This window comes from Otolemur garnettii, unplaced genomic scaffold, assembly GCF_000181295.1.
Source record: "Otolemur garnettii isolate 467f Iridium unplaced genomic scaffold, OtoGar3 scaffold00006, whole genome shotgun sequence".
In the NCBI taxonomy this organism is placed as follows: domain Eukaryota; kingdom Metazoa; phylum Chordata; class Mammalia; order Primates; family Galagidae; genus Otolemur; species Otolemur garnettii.
Genome location: NW_003852401.1, coordinates 28,194,086 through 28,219,827, shown reverse-complemented (window position 1 = coordinate 28,219,827; position 25,742 = coordinate 28,194,086). Strand labels below are relative to the sequence as shown.

Here is a 25,742-nt window from a genome sequence, read left to right as displayed (position 1 = left end):
CGCCAGCCTTGGTGTATGTGGTCCACGTGGTAACCACTGTGCTACGGGTGCTGAGCCAACAAAGTTTTTATTTTGTTGAGCACCTACCATATACCAGATATTGTCTGAGTATTGAGAATATAAAAGTAAACCAAACAGCAAGAATCATTGTCCTCAGAGGCTGTATATTCTAATGAGATAAAATTTGGGGGAAAGTTGAGATTGTTTATGGGAAATAAAGTGCTCTTTAAAAATAAATATTGTATCAATGAATGCAGGGCTATGACACTAATAAAAAGGCTTAAGAAGCATTCTGTTGTGACAGAATGGAGACTCAAATTAGAATCTGCAGTGACATAGGGGAAGATATTCTGATAAATACAAATGATGTAGAAATGAGCTAAATGCTAGTGAAAAGATTTTCAAATGATCTTTTATTAAGTAATTTTATAATTTCATAATAGCTGTTTGAGCACACAAATATATATATACAATTTTCTAACAAGGAAATACAAAGCAGTTTAGTATATCTGTTTGAATTCTTTACCTAAAACCTTAAAACATTATAAAAATCAGTAAAATTATTTATCAAATTCATAAAAATTGCTAAGTATGTGTACATAAGCCTTTTCAAGCTTGCTTTACAAAAAAGAGTGCAATTTCTATCCATGTGCACAAAGTAACTTTCAAAGGTAGTTCCAAGGAAGAAAAAAGAAGGTAGGACTGCCTTGTAATACAGCATTAATTAATACTGACGTACCCTGGGACATTCATGAAAGAGCCTTTGTTGTCACATATGGTGAAAATATTAAAGATTAATATTCTATTTCTATGAATAAAACATAAAAAGACTTAGTTTCCCAGCCTAACTGATTACCATGATAAACTGCATTCATTCTGCAGATATTACTGATACCCCTTGTTATTTACTTTAAAAATATTTATGATAACTTGAAATTCAAAAGGAAACCCACAAGACCTATTCTCCTCCCAACACATTCACTGAATGCAGATTTAAAGGAGCACATCTCATTTTGATTGTGCCTTTTCTTTGCGTACGTTAAAATGACTACAGTGTAGTACATTTGTATTTTTAACTGCTACCAAAATAAAGATGAATGATCTATGCAAAACTACCAGCCTGTACTTCTAGTAGCAGTTGTCATATGCAAAAAGAAAAAAAAAAAAGCCCTGAGTCAGTATTTTCTGCAAAAGTCATGAAGAAGGGTGCTCTGAAGTTGGTGTATAACTTATGAAATGGTTAAGATAGTCCAGTATCCATTTGTTTTGTTTTATTTTGATTGAAGAGAGGTATGGTTTTTGTTTAGTTAATCCAATTCAGATCATTCCTTAGTACTCAATTTCATTTAAGTCTTCAGAATACCCTGATGATTGCTGAGTTATATCTTCTATTTCTGTCAGGAAATAAAAAATACACAATAATAGCATTTTTATTATAGAAAAAATATTTAATCTGCATTCTTTTAGTTTGAGACTGCTTTGCAAAATTCATTATACTCAAGCTTATATAACTGGAGAAAATAGTATTACCTGCACAAGGTCCCCCTTGAAATTTAACATCATCAATGGCAATATCACTTCTTACTGATACTCCTCGAATGGCTTCAAAAATTATCTAAAAAATAATGAAATTTTAATTTAGAGATAGATAAAACTATCTATCTGATACTGATAAAACAATCCTGGTCAAAGCATATGCAAGCTCTTGAGAACTGGAATCTAAGATTGTTTTGGGGGCTCTTGGTAAGGAAAAAGGATACAAAATTACAAATTCAGGCTTGGCGCCTGTAGCGCAGTGGCTAGGGCGCCAGCCACATACACTGGAGCTGGGGAGTTTGAAACCAGCCCAGGCCTGCCAAACAACAATGACAACTACAACCAAAAAATAGCCAGACGCTGTGGCAGGTGCCTGTAGTCCCAGCTACTTGGAAGGCTGAGGCAAGAGAATCGCTGAAGCCTAAGAGTTTGAGGTTGCTGTGAGCTGTGATGCCGCAGCACTCTGCCAAGAGTGACATAGTGAGAATCTGTCTCAAACAAAACGAAACAAAATTACAAATTCAAATTTAGGTACTGAAGAGGATATTTATTTGGAATTTAAAGAGATTCAACATAAAGGAGTCTTGAAGATTCAGGTCCCTTTTTTCTGAGATCTCTTTTGGCAAGTTCCCAGAAATGTTTACCTAGAAATGCCTTCCGGTGGTGACTTGCTGTCCCCTTTCCAACTAGAACACTCTACCTCTAGCATCTATCTGTCAGCACCCATAGGGCCCATGAAAATGAGGGTCTAGAAACTTAAACTTTCTTACTCTCCACAAATATACCCTTGATACTAGTACTAGCTGGAAAAGTTTAGTATGACTGATAATATCCACGTATGAACAGAAAGCCATAATAATTACTTTTGCCAGAGACAATGGTTCACATATGTTAAGTATCACAGCATCAAAGACACAGCCAGGGAGATGAAGGATCAGTTTCATAACTTTAGATTCTGAGAAGAAAATAACTGATCACATATTCTGGTTCTAGGAAAAATAGTTACCAGCTCTAAGGCTGTCCCAACAACGGTTAATAAACTACTAAATACTCTGATGAGGCTCATGGGTAATGAAAATTACCCGCAAGATATATTTGTTCTACACATTTTATGAGCAAATGACTCTTCATTAGATTAGTTTATGATTTAAATTCAATAAAAAATAAAGTCCTTAAACTAATTTCTTTTAAACTTTCCCCCAAATTAAATCAAAGAACATAAATTGAATAATTAATAAGTTAATACATTAACATGAAATTAATGACTCAAAGAAGCTTTAATGACAAACATATGGCAGAACACCATTAATAAAAATTCAAAGGAAAAAACATGGGATGCTTAATTTTATGTGTCAGCTCGACTTGGTTAAAGGCTACCCAGATCGCTGGTAAAGCATTATTTCTGTGTATATCTGTGAGAGTGCTTCTCCAAGAGACTGATATTTGAATCAGTGGATTATGCATTTATAACATTCACCCTGGATGGATGCAGTGGCTTATGCCTGTAATCCTAACACTTTGGGAGGCTGAATTCCTTTGAGCTCAGCAGTTTGAGACCAGCCTGAGCAAGAGCAAGACCCCTGTCTCTACTAAAAATAGAAAATCTAGTTGGGCATGGTGGTGGGTGCCTGTAGTCCCAGCTACTCAGGAGGCTGAGGCAAGAAGGTTGATCAAAAGAATTATGCACAGCTCTTAGCACTGTAAGTGCCTGGCACATAGAAGATGGCTGAACTATGTGTGTGTGAGTGTACCTGCATTTTATTGGACACTAGGACATTTTGGAGCAACTGGCTCAGCCTGGTCTGCCTGCCGTTATTTGTGATTCCTGAGGGAATCACAATTCCAGAGGAGAAGATTCATGTCTCTTCCATTCCAAGCCAAGGAGAACGGTCTGGAATTTTCTTTCCTATGAGCTATAAATCTTTAGGTCTACTGAGATACCTATGAACTTGAGCACCCAAAGATCTTGCCACCTCAGATGCCTCAACATTCTGAACTCAAAAAACATTTCAAATGACCAGCTATGCAGCAAGTTTAGTATGTGTAAGGCCACGGGCCTGATGCCTAGAGCTTAGAGGCTGAGAAGTTGCCTGTCCCTAGAACTCAAACCTTAGAGCACTTGTGCATCAGCATCATTTGGGAGTTTTAAAAAACATTAACACTCTGGTGCTACCACCAAAGGTTTAGATTCATTTACTGCACTGTAAAGATTCTCTATCTTTATGGTGCATCAGAGTCACCTAGAAGGCTTATTAAAACAGATTTCTGGGATCCCGGCAATCTCCAGAGTTTCTGATTTAGTAGTTCTAATATAGGGCCTGAGGTTTTGCATTTCAGATATGCTGATGGTGCTGGTACCTGGACCGCTCTTTGAGAACATTTAAGTAAGGTAGAAATATGCGTGCCCTAATAGCCTGACAAAATTAATCTATTATCTCTTGAATAATAATAAATTACATTAGTAAGTTTCTGGGCAATCTACTTCTCTTTTGTAAAGAGACATTCAATCACTATCAAAATCCCTCCTGGGGCTGTTATTTTTTACTAAATTTCTTGACCGTTTATCCACACTGAGATAATGAAACTTTCTTAGGTAGTGGCACATCTTTCCCTCTATCATCTAGTTTTTAACGAGGCTGCATCCTCGATGGCACTATACAACCTGGTCACCTGAGCTTCTAAAATTCCTTCCCATTTAGGTCTGTTGAAAATTATTTCTGATTGTTGAGTATTGCAAAATAAATCCCTTGTTTTAGATATCTCTTCTGAGGAAGATCTGGGCTTTGACCAGGTAGCCAGTGGTTAAAGCTGAGGAGTGCAGGCCCAGGAGGTTTATCAGCCAGAAACAATCATGAGGAGGAAGCGAGGTTTTTAGTAGGAGGTCATGCTTAAGAATTCTATACATCAATTTCAAGAACAGTCAAGAATCCGAAGTTTATCTCCCCAGAGCTTTCTAGAGCAGTGATTTTCAACTGGTGTGCCGTGGCACACGGGTGTGCCCTGAGAGGATCTTAAGTGTGCTGTGAAAATTTTTAAAGAGCATTAATTAAATTATTTTCAAAAGTAGTTCAAAGCACTATTAAGTCTATTCTTTTTTTTCTTTGTTCTTTTTTTTAATCAACATAATTTAAATCTGCTGTGCAAGTTTAACTATAGGTTCAAGTGTGCTGTGAGATAAAAAGTATGCTGGAGCTGGTGAGTTCAAACCCAGCCCAGGCCTGCCAAACAACAATGGCAACTACAACCAAAAAATAGCCGGGCATTGTGGCAGGTGCCTGTAGTCCCAGCTACGTGGGAGGCTGAGGCAAGAGAACTGCTGAAGCCCAAGAGTTTGAGGTTGCTGTGAGCTGTGATGCCACTGCGCTCTACTGAGAGGGACATAGTAAAAACACTATTCTAGAGCTTTGGTTCATGGCAGGCAGGTGGTGTCCAGACAAGATTGGCCCCACCTACTGGAATTTGTTATAAAAAGCTTTTTCCTATGGCTGCCCAGATTTACTTATGACTGGGCATAGGATGGTCTCTTCTATAGCAGATGAGAGGACCCTGGGAGGGGGTCAGGATTAGTATCAAGACTCTCCGTTTCTTAGTTACTGTGTTAAGACATTTATATTCTACACCTAGAAAATGCCGTGAAGGCTATGTTGACCAGTTTGATGAAAGCATTTCAGATTGTGCGTAAAACTAGCACTTTGTACCCCACGATTGCATTAATGTACACAGCTACGATTTAATAAAAAAAAAAATTAAAAAAGAAGATTCTCAGTTTCTTTTGCATCAATGCAGCAATGAGGGCAGAGGTTTTAAAACAAACAAACAAACAAAAAAAAATCAAACTTACTCCTTGGAGTAGACCATATACACTGTTAAATATAGGCTTAAAACCACAGCCCTTACATGCATGTGGGTAACGATGAGTAAAAGACACAGTTGTAAAAACAAATTAGATACTTCCATATTTAGAAGAAAGGCAGACTTTGTTCTGGAGAGTTTGAAGATATATAGAAATATCTGACACCCATAATGTATCAAGACAAAAATAGATAGACTTTCATCACTGAATTGCCAAAAAAAAATCACTCTCTACCTAAATTCCTGAGGCGTTCTCTCCCTATTTAATTCCTTATTCACTGTTTAGATTTAATCAATATATAGACTAATTATGTTTATTCTTAATCCTCCCTTTATCTCTGACCCTGAAAAAGAACCATACTGTCTTTGGTAGCAAGAAAAAAGGAACAACAGAAGCTTATACACATGTTTTCCATCGCCCGATTCTCATCTCTCGTCTTACCTGGTGTTGCCTCTCACAGCTGTATTCAATCAGTGCTCGTAGCCAGGAAATGCTCTGTTCACCTTTTCTTCTCCACAAGAGAGACTCTTCACTGTCTTCCTCTTTTTTCAAGTAAACATTCAGCACACCAGTCCCCGCTCCATACATGTGGTAGAAAAAGGTCAAGCAGTGTTTTCCGGAGACCCCTCTAAGAGCCCCTGATGAGAGGCGAGCCTTTTGTCCATACACCATGTGGGAGGCCTCAATGTACATGTAGTAGCCTTGAGAGAAATGCAAAAGCAGGTGTTGTTAAAAAGGACACACATTATATTTTCTTCTTTCACAGTGTTCCTGGAAACGTGGTTGATTTGACTGTAGCACTGAGGAGTACTACTCAGGAGACTGAGGCATGAAGATCTCTTGAGCCCAGGAGTTTAAGGTTGCCATGAGCTGGGCTAAAAGCCTTGGCACTTTTGCCTGGGAAATAGGGTGAGTGCCCAAAAAGCCAATACCTCCCCCTACACACACATCAGAAGTTATCTTAGTAATTCATGGATAATATTCCGAAGCTGCCAGGCATTTGTTTAAGGGAAAGGGCCTGGCTTTTGTAGTCATGAAGATCTGGGTTCAAGTCTCGACTCGAATACTTGTTGTCTTCATTATCCTGGTCTAATGAACGATCTTCTCTGAATTTATATTCAACATCTTACAATAAAGGTCGACAATACCTATGTTGCAGAGTTGTGAGAATTAAAGGATCTATGACATATGCCTGCATGTAATACAAATTCAAATATTAATTTTCTGTCCTGCTCACTTCCTAAAATTTTTCCTATCACTTTTTTTAGTTTTGAAAACATATTCTAATCTGTAACATTTTAAAATTGCCTTCCTAGTTCCCTTTTGTAATTTTATTTTATTATTATTTTTTAATTTGCTGGTTTCAGGCAGAGAGATTAGTTTGCATGCATATAAGACAATGGTGTGATGCAGACAGCTTCTACTGGCTCCCAGGAGTCAATTGTATATATCCTTTCTCAGCTCCAAGTGACTTCATTTATGAAGCCCATTTATGAATGGGCCATGATAAAAGTATTTACACCACAAAAATAGGACATGAATGCAAATCAGCACCCTGTCTCCAAAGATAGCCAGCTGATATTAAACAATTGTCATCATGTCACTGAAATCAAGGTATAAATGAATAGTGATTAAAGAGATCTTTTCTAAAGTAATGCATCAGTAGTATAATTCTGTGCAGTTGAGGTCCATTTTTAAAAAGGTCCTGAACTCTCCATCAATAGTTCTTAACCTCTGATCATTTGATTGAAAATTTTGATCACTTGTGTTTGAAAAATAAAATCCACAGAAAACATTTGCATGCAATTTCATTGCATTGTTTGGTGTTATGTTCATATTTGGGTTGGATGTTTGTGTTACCCAAAATTTTTATGTGGAAACCCTAAATGGGTCCTTTGGGAAATAATTAGAATTAGATGAGGTCATGAGGATGGGGCCCTCATGATGGTATTGGTGCCCTTATAAGATTTACCAGAAAGCTTTCTCTCTCTCTCCCTCCCTCCCTCCCTCCCTCCCTCCCATCCTGTATGCATATATCACAAAAAGTCCATGTATGCACACTGTGAGACTGTGGCTCTCTGCAAGCCAGAAAGAGCTCTCACCAGGACCCAAAACAGCTATCACCTTGACCTTGGGCTTCCCAGCCTCCAGAACTGTAAGAGATAACTTCTGTTGTTTAAGCCACCCAGTCTATGATATTTTATTATGGTAGACTAAGCTAACTAAAACGTTTGGTAATTTTTTTTTACATATGTGATATGAAAATAGTCTTTACAAAGTATCATGTTTCATTATTTCAAGTAGAAATTAATGGTCAAGTTGAGGGGAAAAATAAAGAGATCCCAAATAAGACATGCAAATGAAATATTTCCTAAGTATCTTTCTTTACAGCTTGAAGTTTAATCAGTGAACTATAATCATTTCTCAAAATATGGCAATTGAGATATTGCAACAAGAATTGATTGCACCTCCAAGGCATTCCTTCTTTTTTTCCCTGTTTTCACAAACACAGATACAAAGAGTCCTGCAGGCCTGTTAAAAGGGTAGGAGAAGGCATCACAGGTCTTATTAAATTGTGTACATTGTACAATCCCTTCCCCTAGCGTTTTACTCTGTAAAGTTTTAACCCTGAAAAACTGGGCTATTCAACTCCTGGGGTGTGGCCTCCATCAACTAGTCACATCTTTAGGAATGATGCTACCCCAGAGAAGAAGAATAAGGGCAGTGTTTTGTGTCTGTCACTTCAGGTTGCTTGTAATCAAGCCACAGTGCCAACAAAGCCTCTGATAGGTATGGATGGATCCCTGGATACAGTGAGCAAGTAGAAATTAAAACATCCTTGGGGTACTCTAAAGACTATATACATTTAAGCCCTGTTCAAAAGTAAAGTTACATCAGAAGGCTAGCTGGCTTACATAAGAAATTGAAATTATGGCAGTGGATCTGGTACATAACATTTGACATCCAATTTCAATTTTTCATTTCTTTGGCAGTAGTTTGATCCAGAGACATGCTAAACGGAAGTGGCATAGCTGTCAATTTCCCCATAATCTACTTTAAAATATAAAGAGAAAATTTGTCAGTGTTCTGGAGTGCTTACCAATGATGTCCTCATCACCAAAGCCCAATGGTCATTTTCCGGTCCCTGTCATTTTTGCACTATAGTAGTTTTGGACAGAGTAGATTCAACCCTGACTTTCAGAATTACTTTCTTACCTACACACCTGCAAGCGCACTAACAGCCCAGTTGCCCAGGGACTCATGTGTTACTTCTCCCCTTCTCTCACTCTCCACATCCAGGCCATCAGGAATTCCCATTTGCTCTACATATCCAGAATCCAGTCACTTCTCTCGCACCACTCCACTGTTGCCACTCTGAGCTGCTATCATTTTTCACTTGGATTATGCACCAGCTTCCCAATTAGTCAGTCTGCTTCTACCCTTGCCCTACAATCTAATTCCTACATTGTATCCATAGTGAATCTTCTAAAAACAAAAGCAAAATCTTACCACTCCTTTGTTTAAAACTTCCATTAACTCAGCATTTCAGAGTAAAACCTGGAGCCCTTGTCATTGTCCTAGGACCTTATGTAATTTCCCAGCATTCTCTTATACCTATCTGGTCCCTACTACCTTTCTCCTCACCCATCCTGTGTTGCTCAGCTACACAAACACCAACGAAAACTGAAGAGCAAAAAAAATATGCATCACTCTGGCCTCTGTGTTGTTGCTGTAGTATGATAGGTATGATGCTATCTTAGGGCCTTTGCACTTGCTAATCCTGGTTTCTCTCCCAGGTATTCTCTGGTCTCACTCTTTTACCTCTTTTAAGGCTTTGGTCAAATGTTACCTTTTCTATTAGACCTATTCTGACTACATCCTTTCAAATTGCAACTCCCCTCCTCTGATACTCTTTAGTTCCTTCAGGAGTGTCTAACCTGCAGCCTGCCAGCCACATGCAGATTATTTGAGGCCTGTTTTGCTTATGTGTGGTGTTGGATATTGTGAAAATTATGCACAGACTTTTTTTTTGCTCTTCAGCTTTCATTGGTGTTTGTGTATTTAATGTGTGGCCCGAGACAACTCTTCTTCTTCCAATGTGCAGCAGCAAGGAAAAAAAATTGGATGCCCTTGTATTCTAATTTATTATTTTTCCCATTGCATTTAATCACCTCTTAACATACTATGTAAGTTTCTTATTTTTTATGTTTGTATCTCTCCTGTAGATTTCACAAAGCCAGATGTTCTTCCTTATTTAGATCGTTGCCATGTCCCCAGGTCCTAGAAGAGTGCTTGGAATATAGATGCTCAATAAATATTTATTTAGTTAAGTAAATGCATTAAGTAAATGCATTGTCTAAGCACAAACTAGCTTGGCCATTTCTAGAGCACATGGCTCCACCAAAATTACTCCAAATGGCTGAGGTTCTTGGCAATAAGTTGTATCCTTGACTAGGATGCTCCAAAGCAAAATAGAAAAATCCAAGTCTGAGAAAATGACTCTCAAATTAGTAACATAGCATCTGATGTATTTCTTTTAAATGAGCACCCATATGATAATTCTTTGACTTTATTACCTTGATTCTTGCACTGGCAAGAAAATTGCTACCCAAGAAGCACTGGGGGTTTTACGCATTCAGCAATGAAAGGAACTTTCATTGTACTATGCTTTCAGTTCAGGCACCTCTGGATCTTGGGTGTTAAACTGACACTATTAGCTAAGGTTTCTGGTTCCAGAAAGTTTTATGGTTAGCACTATGAAGTATAAAAAGTAATCTCCTATGTTATTTGACCTGTAAGTATGCTGCTTTTGGAAGATAGCCATAATATCTAGGGCAGCGGTTCTCAACCTGTGGGTCGTGACACTCAGGAACTATATTAAAGTGCTGCAGCATTAGGAAGGTTGAGAACCACTGATCTAGGGTAATGACACCAGTCTACTAGTCTACTTTTCTTGAGTAATTTTGGCCTTGCAAATATCCTTCAGGATATAGTTTGTATTTTGAGCACACATTACAGTAGTCCCCCCCATCCTCGGGTTATGCATTTCCTAGACCCCCAGTGGGTGCTGAAAGGTATAAACAATTGCATCCAGAGATAAAATCGAAGCAGAAGAGACGGTTAGGTCAGCTTTGAAAAAGCAGAGGGTGATCTGTCTGGGCAGTGCAAAGATAGTATCCCCACTGAGCGTGGTTGGGGGCTAGTTTTTATACTGGGCATAGGGGGAGAGAGATTCCACAGGTTGCAAGAAGGCCTTGGTGGGCTGGGGTCTTTCTGGCAGAACTCTTAGGGTGGGGCCAGGTAGGCCTTTTGTTTGGGGAGGGGAGGTGGGGGCTTTAGGCACCTAGCAGGTACCTGAAACTGTGGATAGTTTTGAACCCTATATACAGGATGCCATAAAGTTCCTGTGCAATTTAAAATAACATGTAATTTTAAATTGTACACAGACTTTATAGCCACCCTGTCTATGATGATGTTTGCTCCTATGCATACATATCTATTATAAAGTTGAATTTGCAAATTAGCCACAGTAAAAGATTAATAACAATAACTAATAATAAAGTAGAACAAGTATAATAATATTCAAAATGGTACATAATTTAAAATTTATAAATTGTTTATTTCTAGAATATTCCATTTACTGTTTTTAGACTTGTTGACTAAGGATTATTGAAACCACAGAAAGAGAATCTGTGTAAGAGGGGACTGCTGTATGTATAATACATAAGGCAATATAGATTTAGAGCTAGGTAGACCAACATCTATATCTAAAAGAATAATAACTTCAACAAATTTATCAACAAATCAGAATTTACCCTTCTGGTACACAAACCAATTATTCCTCTTCACTAAAAATATTTTTTCTTCTTGCAAAGGATACTTCCTTTCCCTAGAAAAGATCAGAGCTTCATGGAGAGCCAGGCTGCCTCACATGTGTTTGGAAAGCTGAGAAAAGCCCCATGTGTTGACAAGTTTTGCCACATTACAGCTCCCAGCACCGTCTGTCTTAGCAAACAAAGGCTCTGGATGGGAGCCAGGAAGCCCCCGCACTAAGGCTTCAGACCAGCTCACATGTTCTTGCGCATGAAAGATTCCAGTCTGCGGAAGGGATTATTAACTGCAGAAAACAAATTACTTTCTCTCTGTGGGTCATTGTTTAACATTCAAAACGGGGGTTCCAATGGATCTACTGGGAGATCAGGGTCCCATCTGTTCTCTGCACAGCAACTGTGATGTGCTGAGACACACACACACACACACAACCTAACCTATCCGTGATTCTGAACTGTGCAGCAGCTGTTCCTCCCGTCGCCGGGCGGGGAAGGAGCCCGGGCGCCTGCGGGAAGCAGCAGTGTTGAATGAGCAGCGAGCTGCTTTCAGCAAACTGGAAGAGGGCTCTTAGAAACCAGGGCAAAAAGACATTAGTACTTTCGGAAGAAAAAGATGCTAAAGATACCTGTCTAAAACTGCTCTACTTTTCAGTCATTTTAAAAGCATGTCATAAATGAGGCATTATTTAATTGCATTATTAAAGGCATTGTTTAATGGGTGTGGAGTTTAGGTGTCGGGAAATGAGAAACTGCTCTGGAGATGGATGATGGTGATGACTGCACAATGAAGTGAATGTACTTAGTGCCCTGAATGATACACTTAAAAATGGTTAATACAGATGATTTTATATTAGGTGTATTTTACCATAATTTTTTTTAAATAAAAGCTTGTCATGGGAGCCTTCTCTGTGTAAGTAGGATCTGACCGTATCAGAAAGTAACTTAATCAAATAAATTACAGAGAGATTGAAGGACAGTGGAGTTTGTGTGTGTGTGTCTTTGTTTTGTCTTTTTTTTTCTTTTTCTGTAGAGACAGGGTCTTGCTCTGTAGCCCAGGCTGGAGTGCAATGGCTTGATAATAGCTCACCACAGCCTCCAATTCCTGGGCTCAAGGGATCTTCCTGCCTCAGCCTCCCTAGTGGCTGGGACTAACAGGGTGCACCACCACACATGGCTAATCTACAAACATTTTTTTTAGAGACAAGGTCTTGCTATGGAGAGATTTTAATAATCTGAAGCTAATTCCTTAGATGGTTACAAACTAGTTGAGTAGCATTATAAACATGTCTGGCTGTCAGCTACCAAAATTCTTAAAGACAATCACTTGAAATAGACTGTAACTAACACATCTAGTACAAAGTGTTGATTTTCTTTTGTCTAAAAGCATATTTTTATAAATGATTTTTATTATTTGATATTTTAACATATTACTGATATTTTAGTCACACAAGAAGGGGGTGTTCTTGGAAATGAAGACAACCTCGATCTTTATTTAGCAGCACTCTGGAAGATAATTTAATTGCCAGAAATAAGAAAGAGTTATTGGAACACTGAACTGTACCACAAAAGAAACTGCTGGTGTTCCTTTCTCTGTTAATTGTTCAGAAATGGTGCGGCGCTGCTTTTCTGGGATGTAGTAGGACGGGGGAGGGAGGACTAAATGACTTTGAATCTATTCATGGGGGACTCAGAGAGCTAGGAAATGTTACAATTGATAGCATTTTTTCACTAAACTGGATAGTTATGTGTTGATTTATTTATTACAGTATCATTTGGCTACAAAATCTCCATAAACTGCAGATCAACTCCATGTTTACAAAGAATTCTGACAGCACTATATTGTACAAATGTTAATAAGATTGCAACAGCCAATAAAACCTTGGGGACTTGGTTGAGACTTGTCTTTATTATCTTGCAGATACCGTAGTCTCCCCTTATGTGGGGGAGGGACACGTTCCAAGACCCTCAGTGGATGCCTGAAATTATGGATAGTACTGAGCCCTAGATATACTACTTACACTATGGTTTTTCCTATATATATGTATCTATGGTAAATTTTAATTTATAAATTAGGCACAGTAAGAGATTAACAACAATAACTAATATTAAAACAGGACAACTTGTAACAATATACTTTATATTTTATACTTTAATGAAAGTTATGGAAATGTAGTCTCTCTCTTTCTCAGTATTTCTTATTGTACCACACTTATCCTTCCTCATGTGATGATGTAACATGACGAAATGTCTACATGATTAGATGAAGTGGGGTGAATGACGTAGGCTATGATCAACCTTCTGAAGCTATATCAGGGTTATCTGCTTCAGGTGATCCTGGACCATCAAGCCACGAAAACCAGGATGGTTGGATGCAGGAACAGATGATGTGGTTGGTTAGAGATCCCCAGTAGTGGAAGGTTTTATTTCCCAAAAAACTTTTTGGAAGAACATTGTAATCAGGAGCTGTTGTCTCTTTCTTTTTAACTCATCCAAGTGTTGCTACAGAGGTGATCATACTGGTGACTATGATGCTGCATTTCATCTGAGGTTGCATTCTGTAATGTTGTCCTTTAATATCAGTGCAGCGTGAAACAGGCAAATTTCAGTAACGTCTACATTGCTAGTTCTGCGTCTTTCTCTTCATTGTCCTCTTCTTCTGTAGATAACAAATTCTTCTGATTTCTCATTGGTTAATAATTTTTTTTTTTTTTTTTTTGAGACAGAGCCTCAAGCTGTCCCCCTGGGTAGAGTGCCGTGGCATTACAGCTCACAGCAACCTCCAACTCCTGGGCTCAAGCGAGTCTCCCGCCTCCGCCTCCCAAGTAGCTGGGACCACAGGCGCCCGCCACAACACCCGGCTATTTTTTTGGTTGCAGCCGTCATTGTTGTTTGGCGGGTCCGGGCTGGGGATTCGAACCCCGCCACCTTAGGTGTACGTGGCTGGCGCCTTAGCCGGTTGAGCTATAGGCGCCGAGCCATTGGTTAATAATTTTGATAGCCGTTGATACGTTTGTCCATTTCTTCATCAAGTGCATTGGCAAGTCCTCCACCAATCTGTCTTGCTATGTGAATGATTGTCCTAACTTCTCCATCCCTCCCACATAAAGCCTCAAAAATCATTCACAATTTCACTTCGTAAGTTCTTCCAGTATTCACAGTTTCTGGTTTTAATCAATCAATTGCAGATTTGATGACTGTTACTGCATTAGGAGGAATGAATAGTTTCTAGTACTACACTATGTTCAGATCAGGGTGTGCACGAACTGCTGGTAGAATCTGATCAAATCCCAGGCAGGTGTATGTGGTCTTGAATGATGACCTGGTTGAGAAGCTAAAGCAATGGGGTTGTATTTGGGGGTAAAATTACCACCTCAACATTTTCATTTTCATGGCAGACAGATTCAGGATGGCTGAGGGCATTGTTTATCATTAATAGGACTTTAAATTCCAATCCCTCCTTTTTTCACTTCTGGGATGAAGCATTGATGGGATCATTCCATAAGCAGGATGGCTGTCACCTATACGTTCTGATATGCTGCCAGAACACAGGCAAATGATTTTTGTTTTCATTTTGAGAATGAGTGAGTTCCTTGCTCTGTATACCAGGCCTGGCTTTATCATCTGCCCTGCAGTCTTGTCACATAGTACCAGAGTTAATGTTTTGTTCCATGTTTTATGCTCTGGTGCCTCCTTTGCACTTTTATAAATACAGATTCTAGTGGGTGTCTTCTTCCAGAAAACTTGAAAACTGACTTTAGCTGGTATCATTTCTCCTTAATCACTTCTTCAACCTTGCTGGAAATGTGGCAGAAGCTGCTTTATCAGCAGACACACCTCTCTAGTAATTTTGGTATTTTTCAGTCCACAACTATTCCTGTGCCAGTGCAACCACCCCTTATTTGCAATAAAAGGCTTGATATCACTTGTCACTCATTTCAGGGGACCCCCCCCCCACTGAAGTCTTTGTATAGATTCACTGCTTTCTGATGCGATACACTGCCATCAGTTGGAACACATTTCTGTTTATGTCTTTCACCCACAAACATAATGCCTTTTCCATTTTAAGTAAGCACTTATCATGCACTGGGACTATAACTTTTGTAGTTTGTGGTACCATAGCAAAACTAGCATGCCTTTCTTTTTCCTTCTCCACAATTTCAGGAATAGATTTGTTCCTACTGTAGACCTTAGAGACCTTAGGATAGGATTGTTTTTCTTTCCTTAGAAAGGTGGAAGCTTTCAACCTTTTCATTTAAAAGAAGCACTTTACATCTTTTCTTTGGCATGTTTGAATTGCCAGCATCACTACTCTTGTGTTTTATGAGCATTACGAAGTAAAATCCAGGTGACATGGACACAATTGAAAATTTGCAAATTATTTCTGAAATTTTCCATTTAATATTTTTGGACCATGGTTGACTGTGGGCAACTGAAACTATGGAAATATGAAACTGCATTGAAGGGGGTATTACTGTAAATAGCATCTGTACAAGGAAATTTCCTGTTTCTGCCAGGATATTGCTACTCAAGTAAATGGTGGCAGGAAATGGATTGTCAAATCCTGCAGAGTCCATCCCAACTCTGTGCAAATCACTATTCATCTGTCACCAATGGCATTATTATCTTATTGAATAGGAGCCAAGTGGCGGGGCTAGATTTTTTTCTTTTGTCTTTGTTCTACAAGTGTTTCCCAAACTTTATTCATACAAATACCACTTTCATGATAGTTTTTGCCTTTCCACATAATTTCTATACTATTATTTTTCTTTAGATTCAATTCTTATTACTTAAATATATTTATTCAAATAGGAACTTCACATTAGCATAAAATAGACAGCTAGCTATAAATTTGTAAGATAGTGGTTTTGATAGACTGGTTATATATATTTCTTATACATGGGTATTACTATCAAATTAAAAAAAGTTCTTGTACTTGCCACTTGAAGTAGTTGGCAGCAGGTATAACGCAATTTGAGAAACATTGGGTGAGGTATCTATCAAACCTTCTAATTTCTACTAAGTCATTTTACCTATCGTAATAGGCCAATATTTTCTATGTACATAAAAGTACAAATGACACAAAGCAATGAGTCTGGAAAGTATCCCAGAGATAGACACCAGAGTTCGTAAAAGATCTACTAATTTAAAAAATAACACCAATCCTTTCAGTGGTACTTCTATATTATCAACTATTTTCACAAATATAATTTCAGTTAAGCATCACAGCCACCCTAACAGATTAGCAGATGTCTTAGTCTGTGCTGCTATAACAGAATACCTGAGACTGGGTAATTGATAAAGAACAGATATTTATTTCTCACAGGTCTGGAAGCTGCTAAGTGCAAGATCAAGTTGCTAGTAGGTTCATTTGTCTGGTGAGGGCAGATGAGGGGAGGAATGCTGTATCCTCACACAGTAGAAGGCAAAGAGTGAGTTGATTGCTGTGTGAAACCTCTTAATCTCATTTACAAAGGCAAAGGCCTTATTGCCCAATCAGCTCTCAAAGGCCTCCATCTCTTAATCTTATCTCCCTGGCCATTAAGTTCCAACTCCTGAATTTTGGAGGGGTCACATGTAAACCAGAGCAGCAGGCCATTGATTGTTAACTTTATGTTACATATGAGGAAATTGGGGCTCATGAAGTAATGTAACCATTCCCTGGTTTGTACAGGCAGCAAGCAGCAGAGGCAGCTCATTGGCTGGTCTTCCCACTAGACTACACCACACAATACCCTAGAATTTGGAAGGGTTAATTACATCCTCAGTCAGTAAGTTGGGAACTACAGCTCCCTTGGAATTGCTACATATGATGAGTATTGATTCTGGTAGACACACAGTAAGCTGACATATTTATAGTGTGGCTTTTCTGAGTTCTTCCAAGCTCTTTTTTTTAATGGATCTGTCTTGACTGCCTATTGCAGTTGCCAGTAAAATAGCTTTGTATGTGTCTCCTCATTCTTTTTCTTCCCTGTATATAGTCTTCCAAGTGTAGATTGATGGACTTTAAGAATGGGAAGTGAAAAGGCAGAATTCAGTGTACAAGTACAGGTATATCCTCGGGAAGTCCCAGAATGCACTGCATTCATTGAAAAAGAATCCTGTTACCATCAACACCAAATACCCTGTAATACTTCTCAAGGTGAAAAATACTGTGTTGCTGGCCCAGAGGTTGAGTCTAATTAATTTCTTATGTATAGGATAGAATTTCAGCCATTTTTGTATCCTGGCATCACTTTATTGTCTATACAGTAGGACCTTTGTAAACTGACCACCCAAAGGACTTTAACAAACCAGTCAACATATGAAGGTAGTCAAAAGAAGGAACTAGCCCTACTGTATGGATATGTACATGTAGTACATGTCCTGTCTATAAAAATTAGGTCACCTTAAGGAGGGAGTCAATGTACGGAGGTGGTCAACTATGGAGGTTCTACTGTATTTGAAGAGGATACATAGAAAAGGTAATTAGGTCTAAATGCAGCAAACAGACAATGAAGGCTATAGGAGATCTCCATTTTTGAATGTAATTTCATTATTGTTTAAATTTCACATCCAATCACAAGGTAGCTTCTTGTTGCTATCCCAAGATCTAAGCAAATAATAAATTAAAACTCCCTTAAATGGGTTTCATTTGGTGTTTTAATATTTAAATATCAATTATTTTAGTTGATCTACAAGATCCTATCTACCTCCAACATTCTGGATATGTATGAATGATTGTTAGCTTATTGAGTCATCTAAGATGTTCTTATTATTTCAGAATATATACTCTGTTGAAGAGAAATTTCAGTAATGTCCTTCTAAGTAACATTATATTTACTGTATAAATCATTAAAAAAACATTTTTAGATGACTGACAAAGTGATTTCTGGGATAAATGTATAGAAAAAACAATGAAATACTTTATTACTATGATAGCGGCAAGGATTCTTTGCTTGATTAAACTTTAGTCAGGTTTATACCTTCTCACAGGCTTGTCTTTGCACTTCCATATAAAATTCAGTTTTAGCAAGAGCCCTTCACCCTCAATTTCTGATCAGGTTCCTCATCCTCTACCATCTTCCAAGTGATGTCTGATCACCCTGGCCTGTCTTCAGCAAGAATCCTATTAGGTTGGTTTAACCACAATCCCCTTACCCCTAATATTATCTCTTAATCATTTTCCATCCACTGAACCTCACCCAACTCCTTTATGATAAATTTCCACTTGTCCACACTACATTCAAAATTAAGCCCAATCTCTTTACTGCAAAACTCCATTGCAGTGGTTCCTATCCCTACAGCAATGGTCCTGAATAAAGTTTGCCTTGCCATGCTTTAATAAGTATCATCAAATAATTTTAACATACTTAGATATCACCAACATTTATTATTCAAGAAGGGGACTTATAAAGAGAAAAAAGTAGAAAATTCCATAGTTTCTCAGACTTTAAGAAAGGCAGCATAAATGTAAATTTTAATAGTCTTCTCCTACTACGTCCTCCCAAGGAACAGAACACCACACAATATCATTCTCAGATATAGCAAGACCTTGGATAGTTGCTGGGTAGAATAGTCAGAAAATACCAACAAAAGGATATAGCTATGAGACGCTAGAGACACAAGGATCTCATTCAAGGCACTATGACTGGTTGGCTTGTAGTGCAGAAGAAAAGAGAAGAGGCCTTCAAATGTTTAGTATAATAATTGTGTCCTTAAATAAATGATTCTAAAATATAAAATACCAAAGACATCCCCCCGGGTCTGTTTAGTAATTAGCAGCAGATCTACACCACTCTGCTGAGAAAAAAAAAATTTAAATGATGATTTTTCTTTTTCAAAGAAATCATCTAGGGCAGCGTGTATGGCTCAAAGGAGTAGGGTGCCGGCCCCATGTACCGGAGGCGGCGGGTTCAAACCTGGCCCTGGCCAAAAACTGAAACAAAACAAAACAAAAACATCTATTTTGTAGTTATCTGAAAGCTTCCCAAGCAGCAAGGACTTGAGAGACCAACATCCCGGAGAAGAAAACAAGGTCAATGAAATGAGTTCAACATTCTTCAAGTTGTTTATCATCTTGAGGGTTTTTTTTTTTTTTTCAGTTTAAAGACTAAGCAGAGAACAGCTGCCAAGTAGCAGAGAAACCAACAGATCTCACTGGGTTGGGAAGACAATAACTGGATCTCAGGACTACCAAAGCCCCCAAGTTTTATAAAGAAAAGAGAGGTACAGAAAAGTGGGGCCATCATGTGGCAATATTCTTTTGAGGTATTTGTGAAAGTCTTAATTTGCAGAGAGCAAGAGGCCAAAAGGAGTTCTCAGCAATCTCATCAGCTAAAGAGACGACAATTGAAATTTAGGACATACTAAGGAGGAGAGCCCCAAAGTGTAGGGGAGACCCAGAGGTAGGTCAGCAAAAGAGAACATGACCTCAGGTTACCTTAGTTCTGATTAGACTGAGGTGACCTGCTCTGCTGTAGTGGTCTTATTTGAGAATAGGTTGAATACTTTAGAGGACAACACCATCACTCCAATATTCAATAAAATTTGCCAGGTATATTATGAAACAAGACCAAAGGAAATAGGAGGACAAGCAATAGAAACAGAGCCACAGGTGACACACATATGGATTTATCACATGAGGACCATTAAATAACTATAATTAAGAACTTAATAATATAAGTAATCAATAATATGTTTGAGAAAATAGATGATAACATGGAGAATTTCATCAAAGAACTCAAATCCATTAAAAAACAACAATAGTAAGGGGGAGGACTATGGAGACTTCAGAATGGTAGATAGGACCACTGAAAATCTGTTCCTCCATAAAACCAACAAAAACACGGGCAAAAACTATTACAATTATTTTTTTAAGGATTCTGGAAATTAACTAAAGGTTTTCAATAATCAAGAGAGTTTATCCAAGAAAAATGACTGAAAGCAGTGACCTTTCTACTTGCCCTAATTCCATCCCCATCTCTCTTACTCAGCAAGAGACTTGAAAGCTAAGAGCTCTATAACAAAGGCATCAGTAAAAAGCTGTATCCCAGTGGCTCTTTGGAGCTCCCTAAAAGCTGCAGCCCTGGCAAACTGGCATTATTTAACCTGTTTGCCAGCTCACTGAGAAAGGTCCATTCTCAGGGCTTTTCTTTATTTAACTTGCCTGTGAAATAAGGTAAACCTTACTCTGCAAGAACAGACTTGTCTTCACAGGACTTGTCAGAAATAATCAGTTAAACAATTATTTAATAATGCAACTTCCTGAGGTAGCATTAACAACTGAAGTTAACAAGACTTGACCAAAAATTTAAAAGAAAAAATTGGGGAATGGGAGCTTTGCAAAGCACTAGCTTATTTCTGAATATCTGAAAGGCCACATCCATAGGCAGAGCTGTACACATACCCCAGGAAAAAATGAAAAAGTCCTATCTGCCACTGCTGGCTGACATCAAGGCCCTGCAGGAACTGGAAATGAAGGCTAAGGCAAAGTTGTAAGCTGCCTGCTGGACCACAAGTCCCAACACAAACACAGAGCCCATTAGCAAGTCCTGGGAGGTGTATTTGTTTGAGGCATTGAAGGAAAAGTCTCTGTTCATTAATTAGTAAACTGTTATGCTAACAGAGCACATCCATACACAACAAACAATACAGACTCTACAGAAAAATAGTCCAGAAAAGTCACTAAACACACAGCAACAATGACAACAATAACAAAACAATAAACAGTAAAAACAAGCTGTGGAATTTTATTATTTAAGTGTTTTTATTAGTTAAATTTTAAAAAGGACATTAAAATTCAAAATGTCCCTTGTTTTTTCTTTCTTTCTTTTTTTTAGAGATGGGGTCTCAAGCTGTCTCCCTGGGTAGAGTGTTGTGGGGTCACAGCTTACAACCACCTCTAATTCAGGCTCAAGAGATCCTCTTGCCTCAGTTTTTCTATTTCTAGTAGAGATGGGGTCTCACTCTTGCTCAGGCTGGTCTCAAATTCCTGAGCTCAAGCAATCTACCCACCTCAGCATCCCGAGTGCTAGGATTACAGGCATGAGCTACTGTGCCTGGCCTCCTGTGTCTCTTTTTTTTTTTTTTTTTGCAGTTTTTGGCCAGGGCTGGGTTTGAACCCACCACCTCCAGCATATGGGGTTGGTACCGTACTCCTTTGAGTCACAGGCACTGCCCCCTGTGTCCCTTGTTTTTCAACTAAAATTATCACACACACGAAGAGACATGAAACTACAGCCCCTATACAGGATAAAAAGCAATCAGTAGGAACTGTTCCTGAGAAAGTCAAAACATTGAACTTAACGTGCAAAATCTTTAACTATTCTAAAACATGTTTAGGAATTAGAGAAAGCCATGTCTAAATAATGAAGGGAAAGTATGAGAATTATGTCTTGCTCAATAGAAAGTAGCATTAAAAATACTAAAAATTATAAAGAGGAATCGAGTAGAAACTATGGGTTTGAAAAGCACAATAACTGAAGTAAAAATTCTGGAGAGATGCTTAGCAGCAGATTGGAACTGGCAGAAGAGAGAACCAGTAAACTTAAAGGCAGGCCAACTGAGATTATCCAGTCTGAGGAACAGAAAGGAAAAAGAATGAAGAAGACAGCCTCAGAGACCTATGGGACACCAAGGTACTAACATACACATAACGGGAATCCCAGAAGAAAGAAGAGAGACAACTGGAAAGAACATTTGAAAAAATAATAGATAAAAACTTTCCAAATTTGATAGAAAAATGTTAATCTATGTGTTCAAGAAGTTGAAGAACTCCAACTAGGATAACTTTGAGGTAATTACTCATATATATATATATATATATATATATATATATATATGTGAAAAAATAAAAAGCACCAATAAAGGCAACTATATAGACAAATATAAATGGCAGATTGGGCATGGTGGCTCATGCCTGTAATCTTAGCACTTTGGAAGGCTGAGGCAGGAGAATTGCTTGAGGATAGGAGTTCAAGACTAGCCTGAGCAAGAACAAAATACTGTCTTTACAAAAAAACAAAAAAATTAGCAAGGTGTGGTGATGTGCATATCTGTAGTCTCAGTTACTTGGAAAGCTGAGGTAGGAGGATTGCTTAAGCCTAGGGATTTGAGGTTGCAGTGAGCTCTGATGACACTACCACATGGTAGCACAGGCCACACAGTGAGACCCTGTCTCTGAAAAAAATAAAACAAAACAAAAATAGCAGAGTAAGTATATTTTTGTTTATTTTTTTCATCTGATTTAAAAGATACCTAATTGTAGATGGGGTGGTGGCTCACACCTGTAATCCTAGCACTTTGGAAGGCTGAGGCAGGAGGATTGCTTGAGGCTGGGAGATGAAGACCAGCTGGAGTAAGAGCAAGACCCTATCACTACAAAAAAAAATATATATAGAAAAAGAAAGAAAGAAAAATTAGCTAGGCATGGTGGTAAGTCTGTAGTCCCAGCTACTCAGGAGGCTGAGGCAGGAGAATCATTTGAGCCCAGAAGTCTGAGGCTGCAGTGAGCTATGACGGCATCACTGTACTCTAGCCAGGCAACAGAATGAGACTCTTTCTCAAACAAACAAACAAACAAAAAATAGATAACTAATTGCATAAAGCAATGATTAAAAAAACTGTATTCATAGACTTACAATGCACAAATATGCTACATGCATGAAAATAATATTACAAAGGAGGAAAGAGAGAATGAAGCAAATTTTTTATATATTATAAATTAAGTTAACATTAATATTAACTAGATTATTTTAAGATGTTAATTGTAATTCCACTAATAAAATAACTTTAAAGAATATAGTAAAATAAATAAGAGGATTAAGATGGTATAGTAGGATGTATCTATTTAACATAAAAGGTTATTTTATTGTTATGGAGGAAACAATGAACTGAAAAAGACATAACAGACAAAGAAATAGCAAAATGCAAACACAAATTCTATTTTATGAGTAATTAGGTTGACTATAAATGGATTTGACATTCTAGTCAAACAGTAGAGGTGAGTAGAATGGAATGAAAACTGATCCAACTACATGTTGTCTCCAAGAGACATACTTTAGATTCAAATAAACAAATAGGTGGAAAGTGAAAGGCTGGATGAAGATATACATTTATGCAATTCTAAAAAAAGAACTGGAGCGGCTGCAATAACATCACACAAAATAGATGTGAGATACCACCTCATACCACTTGGATGGCTTTAACAAAAAAGAGAAAATAACAAGTATTGACAAGACTATGGAGAAATGTGGAACCCTAATACACTGAGAGGATGTAAATGGCGTAGCCATTCTGTAAAGTAGTACGGCAGTCATTAAATGGTTAAATATAGTTACCATAGACTCAATAGTTCCACTCCCTCATTTATACCCTAACGAAGTGAAAACATATGTCCAAAACTTATATACAAACAGCATGGCATCATTATTTGTAATAGCCAAAAAGTAGAAAGAACCCAAATGCTCAGCAGTTGATAAAGGGGTAAACTTGAAAGCCCTGTACTAAGTGAAAGAAGCCAGAGACAAAAGACCACATATTGTATGATTCCATTTATATGACAGGTCCAAAATGGGCACATCCATATAGATGGAAAGCAGATCAGTAGTTGTCTCGGGATGGGGACAGAGAGGGAGGAGATGGGGAGAGGGAATGGGAATGACTGCTAATGGGTATGGAGTTTCTTTGGAGGTGACAAAAATGTTCTAGAATTAGATAGTGGTAATCACATGCACAACTTTGTAGGTTTATTAAAAATCACTGAATTATATATTTAAAAAGTGAATTGTATGGTATAAGAATTCTATGTCAATAATGCTATTATTTTATTAAAAGAAATTCTAGAATTAAAAAATTGAATTATTGAAATTTAAAAAATCAATCAGTAGATTTCATAGCATATGAACCCAGCTGAGAAAAGGATTCATAAACTTAAAAATAGGCCAATAGAAAATATCCAAATGGAAGAACTGAGAGTAAAAAGAAAGGAAAGATTTTTTAAAGAATATAAAAGATACAGAGTATATGGTGAAAATTTTTAATGTACATGTAACTGGAGTCTTAGAAAGATAGAAGAGAGAATGGAGTAGGAGCGATATTTGATAAGATAAAGATCAGGAAGTTGAAAGACCTCAACCCAAAGATAAAAGAAATTTAATGAACTTCAAGCAGAGAATACTACACACATGCATATCATACTGAAATGCTGAAAATCAAACATAAGAACAAAATATTAAAATAGTACATTTTCAAAGGAATAACTGTAGGACTTCTGACTTCTCAACAGAAGTGATGGAGTTCAGAATTCAATTAAATGGCATCTTTAAATGGCTGATAAGAAAATAATTGTCAGTCTAGAATTCTTTCCCCAGCAAAACTGTCCTTCAAATGTAAAGGAGAAATAAAGACATTCTCAGACAAAGACTGAGAGAATTCATCATTAGCTGACTTGAACCAAAAACAAAATAAAATAAAAACAAAAATTAGATGAAGAAAGTAATTCCAGCAAAAGAAAAATACTTTCTGCAAAAAAAGGGAAATATATTCGCAAAGACTGGCCTTGGTGCTTTACGCCTGCAATCTCAACACTTTAGGAGGTGAAGGCAGGAGGATCACTTAAGACTAGGAGTTTGAGGTTAGAGTGAGCTAGGGTTATACCACTGAACTCCAGCCTGGGCAATAGAGTGTGACTCTGTCTTTACACAAAGAAAAAAAAAGCAATAAATAAATATGTGAACAAATATGGAAGAAAAACCCCGTAATATCTTTTAGGATTTAAAAATATATATATAGAAATACATTGTAAGACAAACCCTAGGATAATCATTAAAAGAATAAGACCAGTGAGGAAATATAAAAAATAAGGATACACAAAAAACAACTAGATTTTAGACTCCACTTTCTTAGAAATGTAGCTGACAATATATTACATGCCAGCCAAGTATACTCACTCATGGTCCTCCAAAGCTGTCACACTGCTTAATAGCTCAATACGTCACACCTGCCAGTCCTTCATTCTGAAATTCTTCCTCACTTCCTACTATTCTTGATAAACTCATACTCTTCCTTTAAGACACTTCCAAGGAGAGCTCTCTGTTTCTTTCTATGTGGTTTCATCTCTTTAAAACTTTACCCTTATTACATTACTTGCTGTAATTCTGGGGGCAATCATTTGATGCATAATACATAATCGGTACCAAGGAACTCCTAGGAACCCTGGAGTATATAACATTTATGATTGCTCCCACTAAGATATTTGATTCTCATTTATTTGTTTGTTTTTGGCTGGGGCTGGGTTTTGAGCCCGCCACCTCTGGTATATGGGGCCAGTGCCTTGAATATCACTAACATGTAGCTTCTGACCTTGGCAGCCTTAACACATAAATGATGTTTGGAAGGAGCCTTCATTTGCTTATGCATTAATATTTGAATGGGTAACTGCTATGATTTGAATGTGTTGCCCAAAGTTCATGTGTTGGAAACTTGATCCCCAATGTAGCAGTGTTGGGAGGTGAAGCCTAAGGGGAGGTATTTGGGTTATGAAG

The 25,742-nt window shown here is 37.8% G+C and overlaps 1 protein-coding gene across 2 annotated transcripts in view; it reads right to left on the bottom strand.

Annotated features, from left to right (window-relative positions):
• Nucleotides 1–394: 394 nt before the first annotated feature.
• MAMDC2 (MAM domain containing 2) overlaps nucleotides 395–25,742 on the bottom strand; it is a 167,048-nt gene continuing 141,700 nt past the window's right edge. For both annotated transcript variants that reach the window (XR_001161818.1, XM_003782936.2), the window contains exons 12-14: nucleotides 5,831–6,090; nucleotides 1,531–1,615; nucleotides 395–1,394 (exon numbers count right to left, since the gene is read on the bottom strand). Coding sequence is in view for 1 of the 2 variants with exons in the window: in XM_003782936.2 (XP_003782984.1) it covers nucleotides 1,330–1,394; nucleotides 1,531–1,615; nucleotides 5,831–6,090 (410 nt within the window). In the remaining variant the exon portion in view is untranslated. The remainder of the gene's footprint in view (nucleotides 1,395–1,530; nucleotides 1,616–5,830; nucleotides 6,091–25,742) is intronic.